This window comes from Pinus tabuliformis, chromosome 5_2 (assembly GCF_031772625.1).
Source record: "Pinus tabuliformis cultivar Carrire ecotype Pingquan chromosome 5_2, CPIR1, whole genome shotgun sequence".
NCBI lineage: Eukaryota > Viridiplantae > Streptophyta > Pinopsida > Pinales > Pinaceae > Pinus > Pinus tabuliformis.
This window is the reverse complement of record NC_142306.1, coordinates 889,310,295-889,324,878: the sequence shown is the minus strand read 5'-3', so window position 1 is coordinate 889,324,878 and position 14,584 is coordinate 889,310,295. Positions and strand designations below refer to the sequence as shown.

The 14,584-nt window shown below is 34.7% G+C and overlaps 1 protein-coding gene across 1 annotated transcript in view; it reads right to left on the bottom strand.

Moving 5' to 3' along the window:
- Positions 1-14,584, bottom strand: part of LOC149162158 (LRR/ubiquitin-like domain protein) — a 367,705-nt gene that overhangs the window by 99,986 nt on the left and 253,135 nt on the right. Inside the window, exon 6 of the mRNA XM_089437164.1 lies at positions 13,682-13,819. Coding sequence (XP_089293290.1) covers positions 13,682-13,819 — 138 coding nt within the window. The remainder of the gene's footprint in view (positions 1-13,681; positions 13,820-14,584) is intronic.

The window sequence follows — 14,584 nt, the reverse complement described above, 5'->3', positions numbered from 1 at the left end:
ATACAAGATTTAAAGATGATGGTGAAAAATATGGAAAGCAACCAAACTAATCTTATCAATGATGTTAAAACTTTACGCACCCATCTGGAAAAACGTAATAAGGAGATTGAGGACACGCAAAATCAGCATGCTAAGGAAATTGAGGCCATGAAAATTAAGTATGAAACAGAAATTAGAAGCATGCAAAGCAAGATGTCAGTCTTAGAGGAAAATATGGTGACCATGAAAGCTGATCATGATAGGGAAATTGACTCTATGACATTCAATCATAACAATCAGTTGGCTGACATGCAAGCGAATCATAAAGAAGAGATAAATTTCATGCAACATTGCTTGATGGACATAGAGGAAAAGAATGATAAGGTAATAAAACACATGCAAGAAAACCATGCCATGCAAATCAGCGCTATAAGGGATGAATGCTCTAGTCAGATGGATGCCATTAGAATACAAGTTCAAAAGATTCAACAATGGTCAGATGATAAGAGAAACCAGGAGCCTTCTCATTTGCCGCAACAAGTTCCATCTTACTATGAGGAGGTCATTAAGTGGATAATTGAAGGTGATCCAGATAAGCTTAAAAACGATAAAAATCAGATGCAAGACACAAAAAGACTTAGCATGCATATCTTACACACTTCATCTGATAGTTTCGAAACAGAAAGTTCCAGATCATCAGTAATTCATCTTGCCAGAAAGAAGAAGCGCAAGAGGAAGAAGATTAGACGAAGATTTGATGCATCAGACGGCCGTGAGCAGCTTGATTTTCGGATAGGAAAAAGTCCTACCATATGCAAAATTGGACATGGCACATCCGACAAGCAGCCCACAGATTTGCCTGAAAGCAGGCAAATGCTCAGTATGCACTACATTGAACACATCTGATGCCGTAGGGCATCCTTTTGTATCGTATTTCTAACCCTACTCCTTGTTTTTCCGCATTTTCATTTCTGTTTTAGATAGTTAATAAATGAAGAGTTTTTTCTTTTCTGGTGCTTAATGTATATGCTGATTTTTGGATGGACGCTACTTATTTTTTGTGTTGTATGGATGCAGATTCTGGATTCTCACATTCCTGCAAGCAGCAACGTGTCCCCAAGTAGAGCCAGATGTTGACCTCTACTGGTCAACTACCCATGCAGTGCACCCCGTTTTTCTTGACAGAAAGAAGCAGCACCTGATCAGCATGTCCGTGCCATCCTGCCATCATCAGCAGCTTGATCTTTTTGATTGTAAACCCAGTCTGCATGTATTAATTGTAAATAATCTTAGCAGACATGAGTCATGTATGTATTTTGCCTAGGTGGACCTAACTTTCTAATGATAATCTACGTCCCGGAAGGTTTTTCGTCTCACCGATCCACGGATCGGCAGAGTTTTCCTTCAAACCTGACCCCAAAGCCGGGATTGATTTTGTCATTAGAACTTTAGGAGAATCCTAGTGTGTTAAATCTGCTAGATTATAGTTGTGTCGCAGAACTGGGTGTTTTGTGAGGGTCTGTATTAAATGGGTTTGTCCCTTAAGATGTAATTTTGTAAAAGTCATGATGTAATGTGTCCTGAGGGTCGAGAAATGTTTTAAATCCCCTCATGAGTCCTAAGTCCTAGGTCCTAGGTGATGTTTCCGAAGGTTTAGTTCAGTGATCCATTTTAAAATGAATTAAAAAAGTTAAAAAATGAATAAAAATAATAAAATAATAAAAAATAATAAAAAATTTAAAAAATAAAGCAAAACCCTAACTAATAAAATAATAATATTTTAAGTTAATAAATCGACGGATGAGATCAAGAGATGTCTTGATCCTCATCAACGATCGAGATCATCTCTACATGGATCACTAGAACTAGCCGTTAGGATCATTTCCTTTTTATAGGGTCTTAGGTGGTCATTTCAGATCATCTGATCTATGAGTCTGTACTGAAAAGCTCTCTTGTAATCTGATTTTCTGGTTAATAAAAAGACTTTGGGGTCCAAATCGTGCTGGTGTTACTCTCTGGGATTGCTGTGAGATCTTTAATTTTCTGCATATTTCAGTTTTTAGCCATTAATCATAGCTTGTTTTAGAGTAGTGTGAGCACAGGTATCTTGTTCACCTGCTAGGGTTTGAGGGCTGCTAGGGTTTCTGAAATAATGGCAGGTATCTCCATTATTTTCTGAGATCTAGCAGCATTCTTCCTCTCTGTGCTGATGGTTGTTTGAGATGTGCAGGGAAACTTTTTAGTGAAGGATATTTGTGGGCGTTTGGGGAAGTTCTGGGCTGAACCAGCCGACTCCCACTGGCTTTTCTGTGCAGAGCCCAGCTGATTGTTCCCTGGGTTAATCATTCAAAGTTTCTTTTCTGTTTTACATTTAGAGATTTTCTTTCTGTTCACAGTGAAGTTCAAAATTTCTGATATACTGAAAACATTACTGCAATTATTGTCAAATCTGGCATTTCAGGGGCCAAAAAACTTGTAAATTAATAAGCTGATCTAGGTTTCCATCTTTAGTTTTACATATTTCAGGTTTCATTAGGGTTTTTTTTGTGTTTTCAGGTATAGGGTTTTTGCAGGACCGCCGTCAATCTCCTTGCCCACTGCACCTGTAAATGATAAACGCCAATCCGATCACAATGTCTGCGTATTTACCTTAATCAATTTGAAAGTCAGAAAATGTTTCTAAGGAGTGGTTCGCTCAGCATATGTATCTGCGTGAAATTTGATTTACACAACCGATCTATACCCTATGCTGTCGAAGGTATACATGGACAGGGTTTTTCAATTCTCAGCGTAAGTGAATTCCGGATTTGTGGTGCGTTCTGAGTCAGCGAGAGAAGCATGATCCACGGTTTCCTTTGCTGATCTGCACAAGAAGCAAACAGAAAAATGGTTAACGTAGTCTGTTGATGCTGTCCATCGAAGCTGTCATGCCCACGCGTTTTTTTTATGAGTCACCTCTGTTTGGTTGCTGGAGGCTGCGTGTCTCAAAACAGTGGTATAAGCAAAAGCCAAGTAACAAAAAGAAAAAAGAACAATCTCAATCGAAGCAGCTCAAATCAGCATCCGCAGCACGTCTAAAACGAACTGCAAAGCCTATCAAGCCACCATCGACTGTATATCACTGCGCATCAGGTAAAATAAGCATCATTTTTTAACGTCAGAACCAATTTGTATATTTTTCCCTGCCGTCGACTGTGTTTTCTTTGCATGCGTTAAAATTTTTTTTGTTCACGTTTGAGCCGGGGTCATGATTTTGGGTCTTTGGCATTCATCAACTCTTGTCAATCCGTGGGTGGGTTTATCGCATGTTGCAGTGCGTGGATATCATATATTTACAGCGACGTAATCTTCAGTTTTCTCCATGGCCGAGCCTTAGTTTCGTTTTAGTCTAGGGTTTAGCTTTAGTTTCGATTTTTTTTATTTCTTTTAGATTTTAATTATATTTTAATAGTTTTCTTTTAGGCTTCATTTTTATTTTCTTAGGTTTTGATTTAGCGTTATATTCAAAGGTTAATATGGTTACGGTTTTAGGTTTTTTTTTAGATTTATTTCTTTAGATTATAGTCTTAGATTTATAGATTTGCATAACTTAGTCATTAGATTTAAACTTTGGTTTAATTTTATTTTAAATTTTTTAGTTTTAGATTTTTCCTTTTTGATTTTTATAATATAAAAAATAAAAAAAAAAGCTTTTAGATTTAGTTTTAGAATAGATTTTAAATTTTAAATTTTTAAATTTTAAATTTTATTTTTATAATATTAAAAAATAAAAAAGATTTAAAAAATTTTAAAACAAAAAAAAAAAAAAATTTGTGGAAAATTATTTTTTGCAAGTCTCAGGAGCTTTCGCGTTATATGTTTTATGCTGAGATGCTAAATTTTCAAGTTTGAGATACGAAATATGATATCTGGTTAATAATTTACAATTATCGTGGTGGTTTTAAGCATTTATCTTTTCGAAGTTTTCAATTGCTGGATATCATTTTGGTCATGTGATTTAGCTGATGATAGATGATTGCTGTTCATGGTCCATGTTTCTATATCATTTAAAAAGTAATCATTTAAACATTAACTCCACAAGGCACTGGTCTATTAAATCTCTAAATCCATCTAGTGCTTATCATATCGTGTATCGTGTCTCCCACCCAACTGTTTGGCAGTTGGTCTTCACTATCTCGCAGGGTCTACCCCCCTTAGCCGCGGGAGACAGGCTTAAACGGAGGGATCGGGGATCAGAGTGACAACCCCCGGTCCGAGCGTTGTCGTGCCAATCTGCGCGACAACAAGTTCATTAAGTTCAAAATGGATAGAAGGAAGTATAAGTTGTTTGGGTTCCAAGCTCCACCTACCCAAGTAATTTATGCTCAGCAAATGTAAAAGCTTATTCGCAAAGGAGCCCCAGTATTTGTTGCACAATGTCAACGGTTAGAGTTATTATCGATGGAAGGGGTTCACCAATAGTCTAAAGTTTCATCCCTAATCCAGAAATATGAAAAGTTTTTCCAAGATCTACCGATGAATTTTCCCCCTGAAAGGAAAATTGAACATATAATTAAAGTCAAACCAGATTCAACACCAGTAAATATAAATCCATATCACTACCCTCATCATCATAAAATAGAAATAGAATGATTAACATAAGGTCTGTTAAAGCATGGAGTCATTATGAAAAGCAGAAGTCCATACGTTGCACCAATCTTATTGGTCGGGAAGAAAGATGGATCCTTTTGTTTTGTATAGATTACAAAGGATTAAACAAAATTACTATTAAACACAAATTTTTGATTCCATTCATTGATGAAATGTTGGACGAACTCCATGGCGTAGAATGTTTCTCAAAATTAGATTTGACTCTTTGAGATCAGGTTACTATCAAATTCGAGTGAGATTAGAAGACGTCAAAAACACTGCATTCAGAACTCATGAAGGGCACTATGAGTTTAAGGTTATGCCATTTGGATTAACAAATGCGCCAGGCAACCATGAACGAACTTTTCCACCCATATTTGATAAATTTGTGTTAGTCTTTTTCGATGATATTTTCGTTTACAGTAAGACATGGAAGAAGCACCTCAATCATCTAGAGGAAGTATTGTCTATCTTAGAGAAGAATAAATTTTACGCCAAGTTATCAAAATGTACCTTTGGGCAAAAGGAAGTTGAATACCTAGGACACGTTATATCCAGGGAAGGAGTCAAAGTGGACCCCAACAAAATCAAAGCAATTAAAGAATGGCCCAAACCCAAGAACGTATCAAAACTAAGAGGATTTCTAGGTTTAACTGGGTATTACAGAAGGTTCATAAAAAACTATGCACATTTGACGGCGCCCCTGACCAACTTGTTAAAAAAGAACGATTTTCAATGGAATAACCAGGCAGACGAATGCTTTGAGAATCTAAAAGAAGTGATGTCAACCACACCGGTACTAGCAACTCCAGACTTCTCCAAACCATTCATAGTCGAATGTGATGCTTCAAGGTTTGGAATTGGAGCAGTATTAATGCAAGACAACCATCCTATAGCCTTCGAGAGCAGGAAGCTTAACAAATGGGAAAGCTTGAAATCAACTTACCAAAAGGAGATGCTTGCCATCATACATGCTTTAACTAAATGGCAACAGTACCTGCTCGGAAGTAAGTTCTCAATCCGAACTAATCATAATAGTCTTTAATTTCTACTTCAACAAAAAACATTGTCAATAGAACAGCAAAAATGGATGGAGAAACTTTCAGCATTCGACCTAGAAATACTGCACAAAAAGGGAAAGGAAAATGTCGTAGCTGATGCACTCTCACGTAAGGATGATGACAACACAACATGCGTTGCCTTGGTAGTTGTTCCTGAGTGGTTAGACGAAATATGAGCTGAGTATGCCAAGGATTTGGACTGTGGTTCTATGATTGAAAACATCAGTCAATATGCCAATTTTGAATGGAAAAATGACATATTATGGTACAAAGGTAGAATTTACCTAACCCCAACATCCAAATTTAGAATGAAAATTCTAAAGGAATCTCACAGTTCTCTTGCAGCTGGGCATGTCGGATTCTTCAAAACTTACTACAACATTCAACAATCATTCTATTGGAAGGGTATGAGTAAGGAGATCCAAAAATATGTCACGGAATGTGATGTTTGTCAAAGAAATAAGAATGAAAATATCCCAACCCCTGGTTTACTACACCCATTACATATTCCAAATCAAAAGTGGGAGGAAATTTCGATGGACTTCATTGAAGGACTACCTATGTCTGATGGTAATGACAAGATATTTTTCATAGTCGACAGACTCACTAAATATGTCCACTTCATGGCAATCAAAAAAACTGACACAACTAAGTAAATTGTGGATGTGTTTTATAAAAACATTTACAAACTACATGGTTTTCCCAAGGTCATTGTCAATGATAGAGATGCAAAATTTAAGGGCAATTTTTGGAAGGATTTCTACCACCAAGAAGGAATATCTCTCAACATGAGTTCAGCCTATCACCCCCAGATAGATGGTCAAACTAAAGTCATAAATAAATGCTTGGAAACATATCTTCGTTGTTTCGTCACCGACAAACAAAACAGATGGACCCAGTGGCTACACCTGGCAGAATGGTGGTATAATACCACCTATCATACTTCAACTAAAATGACGCCTTTCCAAGCCCTATATGGCTATGAACCACCCAGGTGGAAGGATTTTGCACTACTCGATTCTAAGGTACAAGCAGTAAAAGACCACTTAGAAGAAAACCAAAGAATTATTAACTTGTTAAAAGAAAATCTAATAGTGGCACGTAATAGAATGAAACAACAAGTTGACCAACATCGCACTGAAAGAGAGTTTGAAGAAGGAGATTGGGTCTTTGTTAGGCTTCAGCCCTATAAGCAATTATCATTAAAACAACAAGGGAAAAAAATTTATCGCCTAAATATTATGGACGATACCAAAAAATTAAAAAAGTATGTAGTGTGGCTTATGGACTAAAGCTACCAGACAATTGTCGAATCCACAACACGTTCCATGTATCAAGTCTCAAAAAAGTACTGGGGCAAAATCAAATAGCTCAAACAGAGATACCCGAGACTGATGAAGAAGGAAGAATCATCTTAGAACCTAAAGGTATACTCGCTACCAAAGAGAAGGTATTACGATCCAAGACTATTAAGGAGTACCTCATCAAATGGAAGAAACTACCAGAGGAAGACTCATCATGGGAAACAGAACGTTTTCTTCAGCAACACCCAACATGGCTTATGCCTTGAGGACAAAGCATTTTTAAGGGAGAGGCAATGTTATAAATTAAAAGTTCATAACTCAATATATATATATATATATATATATATATATATATAAAAAATATTAAAACAATAATAAATTAATATTAATTAATTAATAAATTAGTAAATAAATAAATTAAGATAAGACACTCAATTAGTTTTGAATAGACATTAGTCCAAAAGGACGTGTCTTTTTAGGCTCGTGGTCAGTCAACTCCTATAAAAGAGAACCGCCCTAGCCTTGTAAAGATCATCATCGAATGCTGAATAATATATATCTATATATATATATATATATATATATATATATATATATATATATTGATTTACATTCAATGTGTAATTCATCTGCAAATATAAGCGTTCAAAAAAACATTTGTTCGATCTTGGCACGATTTCCCATGCATCAATCTTCAATATGGACCAGTGCTCTTCAATCATAGCATCTCTCCAAGCTTGATGTTCAGCTACCTCTTCATAGGTAAATGGCTCAAATTCAATGATCTTGCACATCAATGTTGCATAACCTGAATACTTCTTTGGCCTCTTGCTTTCTCTGAAGGTGCCATGAGGTGTTGCATGTCCTTTAGCTTCTTTTAAGGTTCTTTCAAGCCAAGCTAGTCTTTTTCTTGTCTCAGGTACAATGACTCTTGGAGATTCAACAAATTCATGTAGTTCATCTGACTCTTCGGAGGATCTTGTTCCATAGGTTTAGGTTCTTTAGGTTTAGATTCCTCATTCTTAGGAGCCACCTGCATCTCATCATCAGAGTCCAAGTGTGATCCTTTGGACTTCCAAAAAGCAACATCCTCATCAAAAATGACATCCTTGCAAGTTTCAATTGATTGTTGTCCTGGTACATAGACTCTGAAAGCTTTTGAATTTTCACTGTAGCCAACAAAAGTTCCCTTCTTCCCTGAAGGTTTCAACTTTGTTATTTTCTCCTTGGGAACATGAACATAAACAGGACAACCCAAAATTTTCAAATGTTCAACATTGGGCTTCTCACTTGTGAAAACTTCTTCGGGAGTGTCTTATATTCCAAAACTCGGTGCGGACATCTATTTTGAACATAAATAGTTGTCTTTGAAGCTTCTCCCATAGAAACATAGGCAGCTCTTGATCATGAAGCATGGCTTTGGCAGCTTCCATAATAGTTTTTTTCTTTCGTTCAGCAACACCGTTTTGTTGAAGATTTTAGGGAATTATCAACTCCCTTCTAATTCCAGCATCCTTGCAAAAAAGAACAGCTCCTTGGATACATATTCTCCGCCATTGTTAAATCTTAAAGTGTTTATCCTTCTTCCTATAGCATTTTTGTTAATTTTCCATTGTTCTATGCTATTACAATCACTTAGCCCAATCTTTTCTTCAATTAGCAATCAAATTTAATCTTCCAATGATAAATAGCAATTTTAGATAGAATAGTAAATGCAATGTATAATAGAAGACAATCAAGAGCAATAACAAGAGACACAAGATTTGCTCAAAGACTAGGGAAAACCCCACAAGCAGGGAAACCCTTTCAAATTCTTTTTATATTAGATTGTCATCAAAAGTTTAGCAGAGAGATTACAACGTTCCAATTCATAAACAAAAGAGTCAAAGTCAATTATTTTACTATCCAAGAGATGAACCAACCAATATTCAATTGATGAGCCTCAAAGTCAAATCTAGTCAACAAGTCAAAGTCTGAAATTCTGCCACAGTGAACAGCAGTCAAAGATGCCCTAACCAGTCCACAAGTCAATGGTCAAACTGCCTCAAAGGATCTCAGTCAGCACTCAAAATACTCAGCCTTCCTAGCTGGTCAAACTTCCCTCAAAACAGTCCCAAACAACTCAGTCAAAGGAGAGAGAAAAACCTTGCAGTCCACTTCAGATTTCAGAGGTCAAAGTCAATGGTTAACAGAAGTCAAACTACCCAAAAAATCTCAATCTTTGTGATAGTCAACTCGGCCTTCTACAACAGGTCCAAATCTAGTCAAAGCAGTCAAACTTTCCATGATCAAAGTTGTTCAAACCATCCCAAACAGAAGTCAAACTTCGGCCAATAGAAAAAGACCTCCTCCTCGCACATGTGAAAGGAACCTGCAATTTTCAAAGCTGTACAAACCATAGAAGATATGAATGTGTTTGAAGCGAACAAAGTTCCTTCTAATTACTCCAAAAGGCTTGGAACGTCAAGATATCCATTTAGGATATAAATATTATATTAAATAAAATGAATAAGAATGAATTATGATAATGATTTACAATGAGAACAAGAGGCTTGCTTATATATCACGCAAGCGTCTCTTCATGAAGAGTCATGTCCTATTAGACATGCCTCTTCAAACTAATTATTAGCTTAACTTAACTATTATTTATGATTATTATCTTTTATATTATATTTATATTATTTATATATTTTATTCGTTACATTGCCTCCTTCCTCAAAAAGCTTTGTCCTCAAAGCTTGTCGATGAAAAAAGCTTGATCTCTTTTTCGGCTTTGAAAGTCTTTCTGTTTTGGAAAAGTCATCCTCGTCGATACAAGCTGATATGATCTTCTTAGTGACAAACAAAATTGTCGCACTGAGAAGGGATCAGACCATCCTAGATTAATTTTCTGTATATCATTTTGATCACTAAAACTTTGTAACGACTTGTCCTCATAGCACTGGGTTGAGGTTACATTACTTTTTTTTGGAACATTAGTTTGTTGTTTCGGTTCTGATTGGTTCAAATATGTAGCATAGTTGATTTGTCTGTTCTCATGATTTGGATGCCGATATGGAACCTTTTTTGTTTGATTTTTCCTTACTGGGCATGTGCCAATTTTTATATTTTCTTCTGGCGAAGATGTTGTTGAGTTGGTTATGAAACGTTCACTGGGGATGTTCATTGTTTGAACTGCAACATCCAAGTGCGTGTTTTCTTCAACTTGCTCATCTTCTTCCTGAGTTGTGACATTCACTGAATCGATATTTGTTGTTTTGTCATCTACTTGAATTCCTACATTTGATGCTTCCTTCTTGATAAGTTGTTGGACCTGGCTTTCTAATGACTTCTTATCCTTCTTAAGTTTCTTAATTTGTGTCAGCAATTTTTCGCTATGGTTTTTAAATCGAGAAACTTCTTCATTTTTGTCAACATTGATTTTGTCAATTTTTTTTTGCATAATTGTAATAGCTTTTTACCTTCTTGAGACATTACTTTTGAAATATCTAAGATATCTTCTGGTGTTACTGAATTTGGTTTTAGTGTAAAATCTTGGAGCGTTATTTTCTTCTTCTTGTAAGAAAATGTTAAAAACTTTTTCTTAGTATTTAGAATAAAGGAACCTAAAGTTTCCATCCAAGGTAAACCCAAAATAATGTCCCCTTGATTGTTCCATAGGGTCTGAACTCAGAATTGTGATACAAATGTATAATCTTCAATGTTTAACGGTAAATTGGCTATGTCATATATTTTATTGCGAAAAAGGTCTAATTCTAATTTTTCAGTTATATTTGACTCTGGAATCACTAGTTGGTTTGCGATTTTAGGTGTTATATAATTTGCATCTTCTGCCGGAGAAATAGAAATAATAACATCTTTTCCTGCGAGAGTTCCTTTAATGTTAAATAACGCTTTACCATCTCTGGGTGCGGTTTCTGGGAATCTTATGGCCTTCATTTTTGTATTAGACTCTATTTTTGCTTCTTGAATATTAAATATTTTTTTTTAATAAATTTTTTTCAAGAATATATTTATTTATTTTTCTCTATTATTTATTTTTTATTATGATATATTCTCTCTCCTTTTTTTTTCCCTCTTTTTATATAATTTCTTCTTTTTTTTGGTATATATTCTTTTAATCTATAAAATATATTTCCACTTCTCTCTTATAAAAATCTAATCTATATATATATATATATATATATATATATATATATATATTTCAAATATTCTCTTCTTCTTCTTCTTCTTCTTCTTTTGTTCACTCTATTAATAAAATTTTATATAACAATATTTTTTTTTAATATATATAATTATAAATTATATATATTATATAATTTTAATTTATATATATTATAAAATTATAATTATATAAAACTATATATACTTTTTTGAGACCCACTTTTCCTTTTATATGTAACTATATAAGGCTTATATAGTATTTTTTTATAATTATAATAATATTTTTTTTTTCGAAAATTTGGATGAGTCGTGACTAATTTGGATGAGACGTGACTCTTGGTACAGTCACAATCTTTAGATTTGAACGATTTAAATTATTTAGATCACACCTTTTTTCTCCAATGTTATCAAAATATCTTTTACTTTTAAAATACCATGGGTTGTTTTTAAAACCTCATGTAAAAAGTAATAGTAATATTTACGTTTCACGTAAGAGCTTTTGTATCCTTGTTTTTTCTTTAACTTTTAAAATACCATGGGCTATTACCATGGGTTGTTTTTAAAACCTCCGTTAAAATGTTCTCCACGTAAAAAGTAAAACGTATTCCTTTTGTTTTTTGTTTTTGTTTTTTTTTCCTTTTAACTTTTTAAAATACCATGGGTTGTTTTTAAAACTGTGGGCTTCTCCACGTAAAAAGTTTTAAATATACTTGAAAAGATTCCCGCTTATCTTTATTATGCACTTTTATCAATAAAGTAAAACCCTTATATATATTTTTTTGTTCGGAATATATTATTTCCTTTCCTCTTTTCTTCTTTATTCCTTATTCTTTATTATTTTTATTTTTATTTTTCTAAATAGTAGCAAATGGCCAAAGACCTAAAAAATGGAGAATCTCCCAATATGTAGCGAAACGCTTCAATTATGACAGCAACGAGGTTGATGATAAGTTGATAGCCAAAGGCCTGGTGATCAGCCAATGTGGCTCTGATACCAAATGAAGCGAACAAAGTTCCTTCTAATTACTCCAAAAGGCTTGGAACGTCAAGATATCCATTTAGGATATAAATATTATATTAAATAAAATGAATAAGAATGAATTATGATAATGATTTACAATGAGAACAAGAGGCTTGCTTATATATCACGCAAGTTCGTCCAGACGTCCTATTAGACATGCCTCTTCAACCTAATTATTAGCTTAACTTAACTATTATTTATGATTATTATCTTTTATATTATATTTATATTATTTATATATTTTATTCGTTACAGTGTTGATGATGCTCCAAAGTAATGTACCTTGAGGTGTAATATGGGTTTTAGGAGACTCAATTTGTCTTTAAAGTCTACCTATACTTTTATTGCACATGTGGGTTTCACATTAAAAATATATTTTTCCTTGACCAAATTAAATTCTTCCAAGGGCAAAAATGGTCTTCTTTGGATGAGGAAGATTGTCCAAAAGAAGGAATTTGTCTCTGAGGTGTCAAATTAACACTCCCTTTCAGCTAGGGAGAAATTTTTTACTGCATCATAAGTCCCATCTCAAATGTCTTGTCATTATCAAGTCAAATTTTGTCGCTGCTCATCTCTGCTCATATGTTGAACACTCTCGGATCTAAAGAAGAAGAATTTGACATCATCGGGGAGCTCAAGCTAACACCCTCTATCCTAGGACAATAGGCAAGATACTACTTACTGTAAGGTAAGGATTGCAACTATGCTATTGTCTGTTGATCTTCCCAACTTGACCTTCAAGAGTCAGTGGTAGAATACCTACATCGTCTCACTTGGGCAGCATACTACTTACCATGAGGTAAGGATCACAGCTATCCCAAATCTCTTCACCCACTGGCCAGATGGGTGGCAATCCCAACAAGCCCAATTTATGGATAGGATGTCAACTGGGGTATACTCTGTCAAGTCCCAAAGATGACAATAGGCAGGGTGCTACTTACTGGGTGGTAAGGATCTCAGCTATCCTATTGTCAGATAATAGGTAGGATACTACTTACTATGAGGTAAGGACCACAGCTATCCTATTGCCCAGAGTTCCCTCAACCCCAAGAGCTCTCCAGCTCAATTCCTCTCCTATTTCTAGTTCCATCAACCTATTCTCAATTGACAATATTCAATTTCTTTCCTTCTTTCTCTGGCTCAGAAAAAATCCATGTTATTGAGTCATAAAGTTGCAAATTGGACAGAATTTGTTTATTTTCAGGTAAACTTTTTGAGTTCTAAACCCTGATATTTCTATTAGAAATTACTGAAAGTTTTTGGGCAAGCCTATCAGTGAAGGATTGAACAATGTATTTCATTATGAAAACTTACGAGTAAGAATTGTTTACCAATACTAGATTTTGATTTAAACTAGAATTTTTCTTTCAGCCTCCTAAAACCATACAAACATGTGCTCTTCCAATGGACTTAAAGCAAGGGAATTCAGCTCATGTAAAACAAAAACAGAACAAATCTACATGCATATGTGCATGTTAAAACAGCTGAAGAGATTTAAAACTCTCAACACTAACATCACGTACCGGTTATTATTCATCCATAAAATTTCAAGTTGTCTTAGTTGTCCAATCTCCTCTGGCAAGTGGACTATATTATTGTGTGAAAGATTGAGCTGCTTCAGACAAGTTAACAATCCTATTCCAGGAGGTACATGTGTCAACCTGTGACAAAGCAGGAAAAATAAAACAGAAACTCATAACTCCAAAGGTTTCTAATACATTTGCAATAAAAAAATAAACCGATACAAGAAACCAAACCAAATCTCTGAAAATACTTCATCCAAACCCCTTATCATTGTATTTGTTCATTGCAAGCTAGTAAAATTTCTCTCTGTGCAAACTCTAAAGCCTTTTATTTTACTTGCACAATCAATCAAACCATGATTTCTGACAACAGAACATTTTCAATGAAAGTGGACTTCCTCCTATTCTTGAGAATAAATGTTACCAAATCCTAGTTGTGAATACGTATGATAATGTACATGAGTAAATGAATTTCTATTGTTCATCGGTGACTTTGGACACTGGGAGAACAGAACCTTGACATAACTCATCACAATCAGTTGGACGGAATGGGATTTTCAAGAATACCAGTCTGCTCCAAAATTATCCTGTTATAGGCCAGTAACAGTTATAAGCCAACAAAGGGTGTCTAAATTCTTCAGAACAACTAAAAATGAACTTTTAGAGTATGAAATGCCACGAGGACGTCTGTGTTTTACCTGGGTGGGGATTGAACAGCTTCAGGAAAATCATATTTATCATTACTGTTTTGAAAACTTCCACAACTTCTTCAAAGAGTGTTGGTTCATTCTAATTAAAGATGGCAGTATCTTCAGGGGTCCTTAGACTCTTTCCCAAAGGTGTAATAGATCTTTTGCTGGAACAAATTCAATAAGAATGTTAAAGACAGAAGAATATTTGCAT